The sequence below is a fragment of the Naegleria fowleri genome, assembly GCF_008403515.1.
Source record: "Naegleria fowleri strain ATCC 30894 chromosome Unknown tig2, whole genome shotgun sequence".
In the NCBI taxonomy this organism is placed as follows: Eukaryota; Heterolobosea; class Eutetramitea; order Acrasida; family Naegleriidae; genus Naegleria; species Naegleria fowleri.
The window spans coordinates 269877-282139 of record NW_025407934.1 but is presented as its reverse complement, the minus strand read 5'-3'; the positions used below and the strand labels follow the sequence as shown (position 1 = coordinate 282139).

Below are 12263 nucleotides of genomic sequence, written 5' to 3'. Positions count from 1 at the left end.
TGAATCTTTCTGAATCTGTGGTCGTCTTGGTGGTGCTATCATAGTGGTCATGGTGGTCGTCGTAGTTATCTGTGGTCGTTGTGGTGGTGCTATCATAGTGTGATTCGAGTCATGGTCATGCTTATTACTTTTTATGATTGAGAAGGTTATTCTGAAGGATCTCTTGTGCACTCACAGATCCTATTCGATGATGAGAGTTGTTGTTGTTGTTGTGGTTACCACTCTGACCATCACCACCACCATTACCTTTAGATGAATTCAGAGAAGACACAAGTGTGGAAGCACTGATACATGGTGGTGGTGTGGTGGTGGTGGCTGTCAAATGATGACCACTGCTGTTAGTACCACTACTACTACAAGTACTACTACTCGAAAGAGTCATACTGCTCATGATTGGTAATACAAAAGTGGTCATTGATGAGTTTGGTAATGTATTATTGGTCATTGCAAGAGGCAACACAGGATGAGAAGAAGGCTGTACGGTGGTCATAGGACTTGTCATCACTTGATAGGGAGAGACAGTCGTACTATTACTACTGGAAGAACCGGTGATCAATGGTGCACCTCGATAGGGTTGTTGTTGATGATTCACAATGCAATAAGGACTGTGCACATTGGAAGGTAAGGAAGTTGTTACAATTTGTGTGGGTAGAGAATAGGGTGAAGGTGTGGTAGAAGCTACTAATACACTTGACATTGCATATGGACTGTTGTTGTTGCTACTGACCATGTGGATCTGTGAGCCGTAAGGATGATGATAATAATTGGAGGATGAAGTAAGATTCAAGGAACCAACCATCCGAGTAGTGGTACCACCATGACTGACACTATTACCACTTCCACCTGAACCACCACTACTACCACTACCACCACTATTACTACTACCACCAATATTACTCATAGCATAAGGACTGGAAGTGGTCATGACTCCACTACTGGTGGTGGTGGATTGTTGTTGATAACTACTACTAGTAGGGGTGATTGGAAGCATGGTGAGTGAAGATGGATTCTTGTTGTTGTTGTTGTTAGATAAGACAACACTCTTAGCAGTGGTTGTTGAAGGTTGACCCAAGAATCTTTTGCTAGTCAAAGAATTGTTCTCCTGTGTAGTGTTGGTGGTGTTGTTCATGACGGTCGTAGGAGTAGTAGTAGTAATGTTACTTGAAGGTGTTTTGATGGTAGTGGTGGAACCATCCTTAATGGCTGTTACAGTTGTTCCTGTGTTGAATGGAATTGAGACTGTCTCGACATTTTTCGAAAGAGAGAACACGGTGCTGCTGGAAGAGACACTCCCAGCAGGAGGAGTTATCGTGTTCGTTTTTCGTATGGAAAAGTTTTTGACTTTTACATGGCTGGAGGTGTTGTTGTTGCTTGCCCTATCACAATCACCAATAATGGATGCATTGGTGGACAATTTGGAACAAGTATTTGAACCAAAAGTAGTGTTGTTGGATTTAGTGTTGAGTGCAGCAGTCGTCGTCGCTCCATGATGATGAGGAGGATCCAATAATTTAACGAATCGCTTGACCTTTGTGGGAGGTTCTTCAGAAGAAGCAGCAGCAGTAGATACCGTTGTGGTTGTCGTTGATGATGGTTGAGTAGTGGTTGTTGTTGTTGTTGTGAGATTGGAGCTTGAGGTTGTTTTGTCTCTTTTTCTATTGATAGGTGGAAGAGGTGGTAGCAAGGGAGACATGTTTTGCTTATTACTAGGAGTGATGGTAGTGGTGTTTTGAGAAAGACTTTCAGTAAGTTCATTGAGGATGGAAGTTGAGCTGAGAGTTTGATTCTTTTGACCTTTCGAGGGAGATTTTGCATGCATTCCTAATGATGATGATGATGATGGACTATCATTCACAATGGATTGCATTTCTCGATCCAATAATTTTACAGATTGTCTTGTTGAGTAGCCGTGTTTTGTTGTGGCAGTTGCAACAGCATTGTGCGTCTTTGGTGGTGTTGGAGTTTTTTTGTTGGTGTCATTGTCGACATGGGTAGATTTTTCTTGACCCTTTTCAGTTGTAAAGGGTGTGGATTTAGTGGCACTTCTCCTTGTTAATTGTCTTGTTTTTGGCCGTTCTTGTTTGTTGGCTGGCTCACCTTCGACTTGTTTTGAGAGATTATTTGTAGTGGATGAGATTTTCTTTTCATTTTGTTCATTGTTGAGTGAAGAATGATTTGATTTTTCTGATTCAATCATTGATTCGTTTTGTCTAGACTGCACCATTAATGTTTTAGGATTTAAAATTTTGGAAAATTCACACAACTCTGACATTGATCATTAAGTAATAAATTAAAATTAATTATTATTAATTGTCGCAAATTAATAAACTTTCATATGTAATGGCTATTCAATACACACCTAAATGCATCACTAAATAATCAGTTAAAATGATATTCCCACAAAAATTGCATTTACAGATTGATATGTCATTCAATGATTTAAAATAGCTGAATGTAGAATCTAAATCTATTTGCAATAATAATTATAAAATTATTTCCAATTTTCATTCAATCATTCAACGTAAATAATATCAAACATTTCAAAATTGAATATTTACTTTTGTCATCGAATTTCTTTGCCATTATTGTTTTGTATAATTCACAAATAAATTCATCACAGTTTTTTGATGTAGTATTTAAATGATTACTTTTTTCGATCATTGATTTTTCCTCTTGACCAATTGCTCCACAGTGAATGCTCATAGGATGTCCATCCTGTTCATTTAATAATTCCTTGTTACTACCACATTCCCTATTCTGTGTTGTTGTTGGAGTTAATGTTGTATGATGATGGTGATGTTCAATAGTTGGTCCATCATCTTGAAAAGGTTCCTGATGCATCATTAATGCTGTTGTTAGTGGTGTTGTCATATGGCATGATCAGCCTCATTCGCAGATATAGAGAAGACTCACCCTCGCTCAATATTTGATCCTCGTTGTGGTGGTGGTGATGGTGGTGATGGTCGATAGGAGCCATTGAATTGGAATTCTCTGTTGCCTTTTAGTTCCAACTGCCACACACAACAACAAAGAGGTGCTGATTGCTGCCACTGCAACACTTTCAGAATTTTTTTTAAGTTTATTTGGGAATCCACGTGGATTCGTGTCGTAAGAGGCTCAGTCATGACAGAACTCTTGTTTTCTCTCACAGAGCAACTGAAGAGAGACAATTATGTTAATCTTCATCCTCATCACCGCTCGCTTGTTGTGGGCGTATTCTCATTCTTTGCATTTGTTGTTGTTGCCTCTTTTCTTGTCTCTCCAACTTTTTTCTCTTCTTTTCGGAAATGTCAGAGGCTTCTGAAGACTGTTGATTCGCTCCTAATTGTCCCATCATGGATCTACTTTGCAAGAAAGGTTGAATAATAGAGAAATAGAGTTTGTAAATTGCAAAGGCTGGAATGATTAATAATATCAAATAAAACCATCCTGAAATGATGGATGCCAATTGTACGAAACATTCCAAATAAATAATATCAAACATGTATTCAGTGAGTGATCCAGAAACATCACTCAAATCATTAACATCGATGAGAGTTCGTTGTCCATTTTCTGGGTTTATGGATTCAACAGGTTTTGCATAATTTGTAATGGATTTCAGACAAAAGAAATATCCCAACAATAGAGAAATGTATCCAATCCATTTAAATGTTGAAAAAGTATCGTAATAAAAGGCAATATATGCAAGATAAATGATCTAATAATTATTATGTTGATAGTGTTGGGATGATAGTATTCATCGGAAAGATGATAAGATCGGAATTATGATTCTTTTGTTTTCAATAAATGAATACGTACATTAACAACACCAACAGCAATGTAGTGATTCCTCAAAATTATTGCATTCGTGGTCAATCTCTTCTTTTGTTTTGAGCCAGCCATTCTAGTGTTGGCGAAATTTTTTATTAATTAAATATTATTGGAAAACATCATGGAGACAGCAATGTCAATACAAGGAGGAAATCAGCAAAAACAGAATCAAATTATTCTGCCAAGCTCTTTTCGTTTTTCACTTGTTTGCTGATTTCGTCCTTGAGAAAACATCGGCTTTAGAGCGGAAGTCACGACGATGGAGCAGTTTCACTTGAGATTCGGCCGATCATTTTAAAAATAAATACAACAAAACAAAAATTCAAAATCTTCTCGTCGTCATACGAGAGTCATCCCATCACGCCTGTTATTTATTAAACTTAAATTTCCTCTAGATATCATTCAATTATTCAACAGATATGAGCAATCAATTACCTCCCGATATTTTGAAAAGCCTCCAAATGGCTAATGATCAACAACAACAGCATCATTCACCATTGCCTCCACAACTTTCTTTTCCTTTTGGATCATTTCCAAATCAACCCCATCAAGGCTTTCAACAACCCATAGCAATGGATGAATCTCAATTCTCTGAATCGCAAATTCTGGAAGATTTGAAGAGAATACAATCAGGGCAACAACAAGGCTCATCCCCAACAACATTCAAAGCTTCTCATATCCCGGAACAACAGCAACAACAAGGTTCATCTTCTGGAACCTCTTCTCCTCATACTCTTCCTCAAGGAACACACTATAACATTCCTCGACAAGATACTCCAGTGCCAGAGGCTAAGCCAAGCAACACCAAAATGAGAAGCGAAAAGATTTTAAATAATTTAAGCAGTAGTAATATTTCACCTTCTTCTTCTCCAGGCTATGATGTATCTTACCAAACACAGAACCAAACTAACACTCCAGTTCTTTCGCCATCAACTCCTCAGCCAACAAACTCCTCTCAATCACCTTCTTCATCAATACTCCAGAAATATGTTCCAACTCAGGTGCCTGTTGCATCTGATCCATTTTTGTTTGGACCACTAGATAAGCAAAATCATGTTTACTCAACAATTTCTCTTGATTCCAAGCAAGAAAGAAAAAAGGTGAATGCAATCAAAGGAATTACTGCATATGCCACCGATCCAATATTTTCAAATGGAAAGAATATGGCAATTATATCTGATTATTTGGCTTGGACTTTGAAAGGTGGCCCAATTCGAGTTTTTAATCGAAAAGTGGGTACAAGAACTCTCTTAAAAGGACACAAACAATACGTTTCCGATTTACAACCTGGCACTGATCTCAAACTAGCCTCGGTATCCAGAGATAGATCATTGATAGTATGGAAAATTATTGAAACAGAGGAAAAGACACAAGAAGAGGACTTGAGAAATCCAAAGGAAGACCAACTTGGATATTCCAAACTTGTGCATTTAACTTTCTCGCCAAAAGAGTCCCTTAGATTCTTTAAGAGAATTTTATGGGCCCCTGGGTCTGATTCTGAACTCTGTGCTATCACAAGTGATAATCAATTGTTTTTGCTTGATATTGAAAAGCTTTATGACAAACACATAATTGAATTACGTAGCGAAAGCATCGAATCTATTGATGGAATTCGTATTTTATTTGACGATATCGATGAAAATGAGGTTCTTACAGATATTAGTTATTCCAGTGATGGCAAATATCTCGCTTGTGTATCATCATTTGGTAATATTTACCTTTGGGATAGAAGGACAAATATGTCTCTTGTTAAACAAACTAATATTTATAACAGCGAACTACTTAACATCCATTTCTGTAGTGGAACTGAAACTAATATCGAAAGATACTTTGTAACATCATCACAAAACAATTTTGACATTTCATTGTGGTATCTTTCACCGGAACTAGATATTGAGCTTATTCAACAGATATCTATTCGCCCTGAAAAATTTGATGAAAATTATTCAACCAACACGATCTCAATGGATTCAACATCTACTGCTTTATTCGTTGCCAATTTAGACTATCCTGTGTTATTTACATTGAGATTGAACAAGACAGGCCTCATTGAACAAACTGGTCATCCTCATTTTGATTGTATCGCAGAATTTGACGTCAAGTATCCAATTGTTAGTTTTGCTTGTATGACCATTGGAAGTTCATTTGGTTTATTTGCACAACAAACTACTGGTACACATTTGTTGAATATCAAGTCTTCTCAAATTCATCCTCCTCTTCAAGAAATGAACACTCCAATTCCAATGCCAGATTTGGCACATGCAACAAGTGCAGCTAAAGATCTAGTTCCTGTGAATAACAATACTGGAATAGCGGTGCGTCAACCAATCGTCTTTAATGAAACTAGTAATGTCACCGCTACTACTGGAACAAACAGTATGCCTACTAACACTTCTCCAAGTTCTACTGCTGGTGCCTCATCTTCTAATTTTGAAATTTTAGCAGAACTAAGAAGAATGGAAAGAACTCTACTGAGTCAAATGGAAACAATGATTCAAACACAAACAGAGAGACAATATGACCAGCTTTACAAGCGTATTGAGCAAGAGAGAATAGCAAGGCTGACAGAGGAAAGAAAACGTCAAAAGGAGCTGATTGAGACCATTTCATCCACCCTTTCTAATGATTTACCAAATGATATTGCAAATCTCGTCACTGATAACATTATGGATAATCTTAGAAATTCCTTGCCATACTTAATGAATGACTCTTTGAAACAATCTCTAACTGATACATCAGACGAAGGATCCATTAAAAAGACCATTCAAGACAGCTTCCAAACTGTGCTCAAAACCACAGTACTTCCGTCATTTGAAACATCATGTAGAAGAATGTTTGAACAAATCAGTAAGACCTTCGAACGTGGAATGGATGAGTTGGTAAAAACTCCTCTTAAAGAATACTGTAGAGATGTGAATAACACGACTGTGGAGACCATCAAGCAGGAACTGAAGAACTTCTCTCAGCACGTTTCGAAATCATCTGAATCATCAAGTTTGACTGATAATGCTCTAAAAGAAAGACTGCTCACACTCATTGAAATGCACAGATATCAAGAGGTATTCACTATTGTGTTAGAGAAGACTGACTTGAATTTATTGGTTTGGCTTTGCACTATTATTGATCCATCTATTTTCGAAGTTGAATGCCCACTCTCACAACCAGTGTTATTGTCTTTGGTTCAACAGCTCGGTTTTGACATTACAGAGCAAACATTTGTTAAATTGGCTTGGTTAGAGAAGATTGTAGTTCATATTAACCCTCTAGACTCTTCTATCATTGAACATGCTCACACAATTATTGAAAAGATCCACGCTACTGTTTCAGACAAGTATGAATATATCGAAGAACGTGGAAAGGCCATGGATCTGAAGACACTAAAATTAGTCCTCCACGTTCTGAACTCTTTAATCAAAGATTCTCGTGACGCCAAAAGACTTTATTGCAAATGATTCTAGTTTGCAGCTGAAAGAGAAATAAAGGGAAATCGTTCGAAGTACATGCCAAGTGAATTAAATATACAATCTGCTGTATAAGCGATAGGCAAGCTCAGCAACCTCTTGAGGAATAGAGTCTTCATAGCAAACATAAAACTCGTCCAATTTGTCGTTCATTCTTCCACAAATCCAATATCCCACTTGCGCAACGCTATTGCCAACCAGAGGCACCTTGTGGTCAATGTGAATACCAAACTCTACAATTGGATCTGCATCTTGCGACATATTCGCAATCATTCTCTTACTGTGTAATATTTGTCTTATTACTTGACACTTCAACGAGAAGACCGATGCAATGGATGAGTTGTGACTGTTATGGAACAAAATTAGACCATTAGAATTCGAATGCACCACATAACCAAGCAACACATTGTAAGGTCCTTGGGTCACAAAATGCTTCATGTTATAATTTGCATAGTTGGAAGGATCATAGGAGGAATTATGAGCATTACTGTTGTTTCCACTACCACTACTACCAGAACTGCTACTATTTGAATCATTCATAGAGCTACCTCCTCCACCTTCCCTTTGAGTGTCTAAATGATTGCCATTATTCGTAATGGATACAGTGGGAATGGATAATATATTTGCGAGTGAGTGTGATGTCTTGAATTGGCTTCTAATTTGACTGAATATACCTTTCTTTTCTAATTGAAGCAAACATGTTCTCATTTCATCAACATAATACAAATCACCTTCGTAATAAGATTGAGGATATCTCTTTGCATATAAAACACTACACATTAATTTTTCACCTTGTGTAATGACTGACAATAAATAGTCATATCCATTGTCGTGGTTTGATTGAGAGTCATTCACGGAGAGTAATCCAAATGGATTCATGTGCTCCTTAATAAATACTTTTTCAATGATTACCATTTCTGGTGAGTCTTGAGCTCTATGAATAATATTGAAATGTGTCAAGTATCGAATCACTTGTTTTGTAATATTCTTTGGTAAATGAGACAATTGTAATAAACCCTTATAGATTAAACATGTTCCAATGTTAAAACAATCTTCTTTCATAATTGTTTCTAAATTTGACAATTCAGCGTCGATGGTTTGAGTAATATGAAACGATGGTTGAAATTTCACAAATCCATCTTGAAAACTATTAACAAAACTGAAATCTCTATCATGAAACACCATTTCAAAAAATCTATTAAATATAGTATCTAATTGAGATTGATAATCTGAAATGTTTGAAATAATCTCTTCAACATCTTGATAAATAAAATCTAAAAATTCAAATAATTCATTCACATATTGTTCATAAACCAATTTCATGACATTTCCATAATTGTAATCTGAAGGTATTGGTAAATACAATAAAAATATATATTGTTTAAGCACCTTGTAGGTGACAATGAGAGGTCTTTTGTTTTTTTGAATAGTTTCTCTCAAATAAATGATATTGTTGTTACTATTTTCACCAAGATGAGGTGAAGTTAATAGAGATGGATTCATTCTTGATTCTTGTAAAAATTCAAGAAGAGATGCTTTAGGAGGTGAATGTGGTGGTTCCAATAAATTAGTTTCATTCGGTGGGAGTGGTGGTTGTGAACCAGATATTGCAACAGGCAATAAATGACTATCCAAATGGGATGGAACGGAGGAAGAAGGCATTTCGATCGGTTGTGAGAGTGGACTTGTCGATGATGATGGCGGTGCACTACCTGCCAATATAGGAGGAGAAATGATGGCTGAAGGAAGTTGTGGAATGGGAGTGTTTGGGTTGCTGTTGTTGTTGTTGGTGGTGGTGGTCATTGCTGTAGTAGGAGTTGGAGTAGCATGATGAATACTCGAATCCATTCCTATACCCATTCCTATACCCATACTACCATTCATCATACTGACACTCCTTCCAGTGGGAGTCAAATAACAAAATCTCACTTCTTCATTCAATATATCATTACATTCACCAAATACAGAGTGTAGAGTTCCTCTCAATTCTTTCAAGGATCGAATATGAATATTTGGAGAGGTAATTTCATTGGGATAGGAATAGACGAGATATTCTTCATCTTCATCAAATTTACGTTTGATAAACATGGCCATATGAGGATGATAATATTCAATATTATTATTAGAGAAGGAAGTAGATGCAGCTGCTGAGTTATTATTGGAATAGGAATGACGAGAATGTTGATGAGTGGACAGAGATGGAACGGAATGACCACTCGTAGTACCACCAACAGCAGCAGCAGTCATATGACCCAACATCATATTGGATGGAGCTGATGATGATAATGATGGAATGGATGGATGTTGTGGTGGTAGTGGTGAGGTAATTCTTGTTGTGTTGTTGTTGTTGGATATGAATTCTTCTTGTTGTTGTTCGGAAGGAGAAGAAAGGATCGAATCGGATGATGATGGTTCTTCTGAATTGGAGTTGAAGAGAGCATGGAATGAAACAGGTGGTGGTGGTAATAGATTGGAATTTGTTGTTGTGGTATTGGTGGTGGTAGGGCTTGGTGATGTTGAGGCAACAACAACAAGCCTTGTTGAGGTGTTTTTATTGTTGTTGCTGTTGTTATTGTTGATACTACTACCCGTGTGGTTGATGAGGCTCGATGAGGAGGAGGAAGAGGTTTGCATCTCTCCAAGGGAAGGACGAGTGGAAAGTGAAGAAGATGATCTACTGGATGGAGTGGTGGGTGTTGTTGGAGTTGTTGTTGTTGTTGTTGTTGGGTGTGTTGTTGTTGAGGGAAGAAGGAAGCTACTGGGTAGTCTTTTATGTCGAGTCGAAGTGGTGGTGGGTGTCAGTGGTGATGTTCCGCCTTGAGTGTTGTTGTTTTTACTAGTATTGGTAGTAGTGGGAGTATTGGTAGTATTGTTGACACTCAGAGAGGATGAAGGTGAAGCGGGCATTGCCGTCACGACTCGTTTATTATTAGGAGCACCAATCATGGTCGTTTGAACTGATAATGATGATGGAGGTGGTGTGGTTGTGATGGTCAGATTCATCATGACCATGTCATCATCATCACTATTGAGAGGTGTTGATGGAGGTAATGAAGATTGGTGGTTGTTGTTGTTGCGATCATCATCAACGGTGGTGGTGCGATGAGTGGTGGTATTGACGGTGGTCGCCCAGTTGGTTTTCGACATTTTTTGATCGACAGATTCCGCTGTCATCCAACAAGGACTCATCCAACAAAAACCCACACAACAATCATCATTGTTTTTAAAAAAAACTTTAATGCATGACGAATGAAATTTGTTGAATCGATAGATTCAAATCACTACATCATTGTGTTGTTGAATCGATAGATTCAAATCATATATTGCTCACATCTCAACTTTCTCATGTTGATATTCTTCCAACTTTTTCAAAAACAATTCATGAGCTCGTAACCACACTCTCACACCCTCAGTGGTGGTAGTAGTAGTAGTGGTAGTGGCATCAGTATTACTGAGTGATGTCTCCAGAGGAGTGATACTCTCAAAATTTACATTCTTCAATTCAGCCAAATATCGTACGAGTGCATTTGAGAATTCTTCTGAACTCTCTTGAGGAGTCATGGTTGGTAAATGATCAATGGCAATGACATCTAAGGGTTTTGTTGTGAATTCTGAGGAGCATGAAGAAGAGGATGAAGAAGAGCATGCCATTTCAACTACACGTCTCACTGGTGCATCAAAAGTAGTGACTTGAGAATTAATTGGAAATGGATTGTATGGATTAGTGACATCACAAGATACATCAACCAATACACTCAATCGACGATCAGAACGTTGTACCATTTCCATTGTCAAGAATGGTTCAATTTTACCACTCAAATAAATGTCATTCACAAGAATGTCAATATCTGTACTCAATTCATTGAATGGGCCTCCACGACTTGTTTCTTTCAAATCCCATTGAATTAAATGTGAAGATGGAATTCCACACAATTCTGCACACTTGACACTTCCACTTCCACATCGACCCAAAGCACCTAATACAAGTACTTTTGGAATGTGATCAATTTGTGAAAGTAAATTCTTAATGTATTGAATTAATTCATTTCTATTTTTGAATGGTTGAACTTGTTGATTCAATTCTTCAAGAGAATAATTAGAAAGAATTTGTTTACAATAAGTAATTAAACCCATTGCCATTCCATTGAATCCTGCAGCATAGCCAAATGCAGCCACTCTTCGTCCATTATCCAAATTTAGAAATTCCAAATCAAGTATTTCAGAAGAGGGATGAGTGGAGAAACGAGACATGGTTTCCTTCCAATCGGATTGTCTCTTGTAACAATGAGCAAAGAAAATATGACGTTGTGATGTTAAATATTGTGGTACTTGAATGGTCATTCCATTTGAGGATGTCACTGTGGTGTTTGGAAGAGGTAATTCTTTGAGACCTAAAATGTAGAAATTATTGTTGTTGGTGGTGTTGGTAGTAGCTGTTGTATCAGTACATTCTTGTTGTCCATGCAATAATGGAAGTACCCATGAATGAGAAGGAACTAATTCACATCCGACTTGTTCATATTCAGCATCTGAGAAGGCTCTTGTGAGAGATCGTTCGACACTAATTTTATAGCCATGTTGTTGAATTAAAAATTGTGCATCGAGAGGTGTGAGTGGAGTACGTTGTTCGAATGGTTTGACTTCATCACGGAGCCACAAGTGAACAACAGGGTGATTGTTACTACTCGTGTTGGTGGTGGTGGTGGTGGTGGAGGCCATAACGTCGTTAATGAGACTCAGTAATGGGTGTGTTGGAGAATTTAGAATTTTTTTTTCTTTTCAACATTCACTCCAAATTGCCTTTCCGCCACCAACAAACACACTCCGAGCCATTTCAATCATGGTCCTTATTAGAAATGGATTTCGAAAATTATGAAATTGAGCGAGTTTGGTTTTGATATTAGTGCAAAACACCAAATGGAGTTTGTCTCAATTCTGTGAAGAATTTTGAATGGAAGTGCATCCAGATGTGTGTGCGAGAATCATGCCATG

The 12263-nt window shown here is 37.5% G+C and overlaps 5 protein-coding genes across 5 annotated transcripts; 1 reads left to right on the top strand and 4 right to left on the bottom strand.

The window, feature by feature from the left end:
- Positions 1 to 124: 124 nt before the first annotated feature.
- On the bottom strand, positions 125 to 2977 carry FDP41_000396 (uncharacterized protein; the record flags this gene model as incomplete). Its single annotated transcript, XM_044707321.1, has 4 exons — positions 125 to 2265; positions 2360 to 2467; positions 2559 to 2849; positions 2914 to 2977. 4 exons carry the CDS (start codon positions 2975 to 2977, stop codon positions 125 to 127), a joined length of 2604 nt encoding a protein of 867 aa, XP_044569210.1.
- A 198-nt stretch (positions 2978 to 3175) lies between these two features.
- On the bottom strand, positions 3176 to 3882 carry FDP41_000395 (uncharacterized protein; the record flags this gene model as incomplete). Its single annotated transcript, XM_044707310.1, has 2 exons — positions 3176 to 3697; positions 3799 to 3882. The coding sequence occupies 2 exons, from the start codon at positions 3880 to 3882 to the stop codon at positions 3176 to 3178; spliced, it is 606 nt and encodes a 201-aa protein (XP_044569209.1).
- A 347-nt stretch (positions 3883 to 4229) lies between these two features.
- FDP41_000394 (uncharacterized protein) lies at positions 4230 to 7262 on the top strand (the record flags this gene model as incomplete). Its single annotated transcript, XM_044707299.1, has 1 exon — positions 4230 to 7262. One exon carries the CDS (start codon positions 4230 to 4232, stop codon positions 7260 to 7262), a length of 3033 nt encoding a protein of 1010 aa, XP_044569208.1.
- A 60-nt stretch (positions 7263 to 7322) lies between these two features.
- Positions 7323 to 10418, bottom strand: FDP41_000393 (uncharacterized protein; the record flags this gene model as incomplete). The annotated part of the gene is made up of 1 exon (XM_044707288.1): positions 7323 to 10418. One exon carries the CDS (start codon positions 10416 to 10418, stop codon positions 7323 to 7325), a length of 3096 nt encoding a protein of 1031 aa, XP_044569207.1.
- Positions 10419 to 10598: 180 nt separating this feature from the next.
- FDP41_000392 (uncharacterized protein) lies at positions 10599 to 11990 on the bottom strand (the record flags this gene model as incomplete). Its single annotated transcript, XM_044707277.1, has 1 exon — positions 10599 to 11990. The coding sequence occupies one exon, from the start codon at positions 11988 to 11990 to the stop codon at positions 10599 to 10601; it is 1392 nt and encodes a 463-aa protein (XP_044569206.1).
- Between the last annotated feature and the right edge of the window lie 273 nt (positions 11991 to 12263).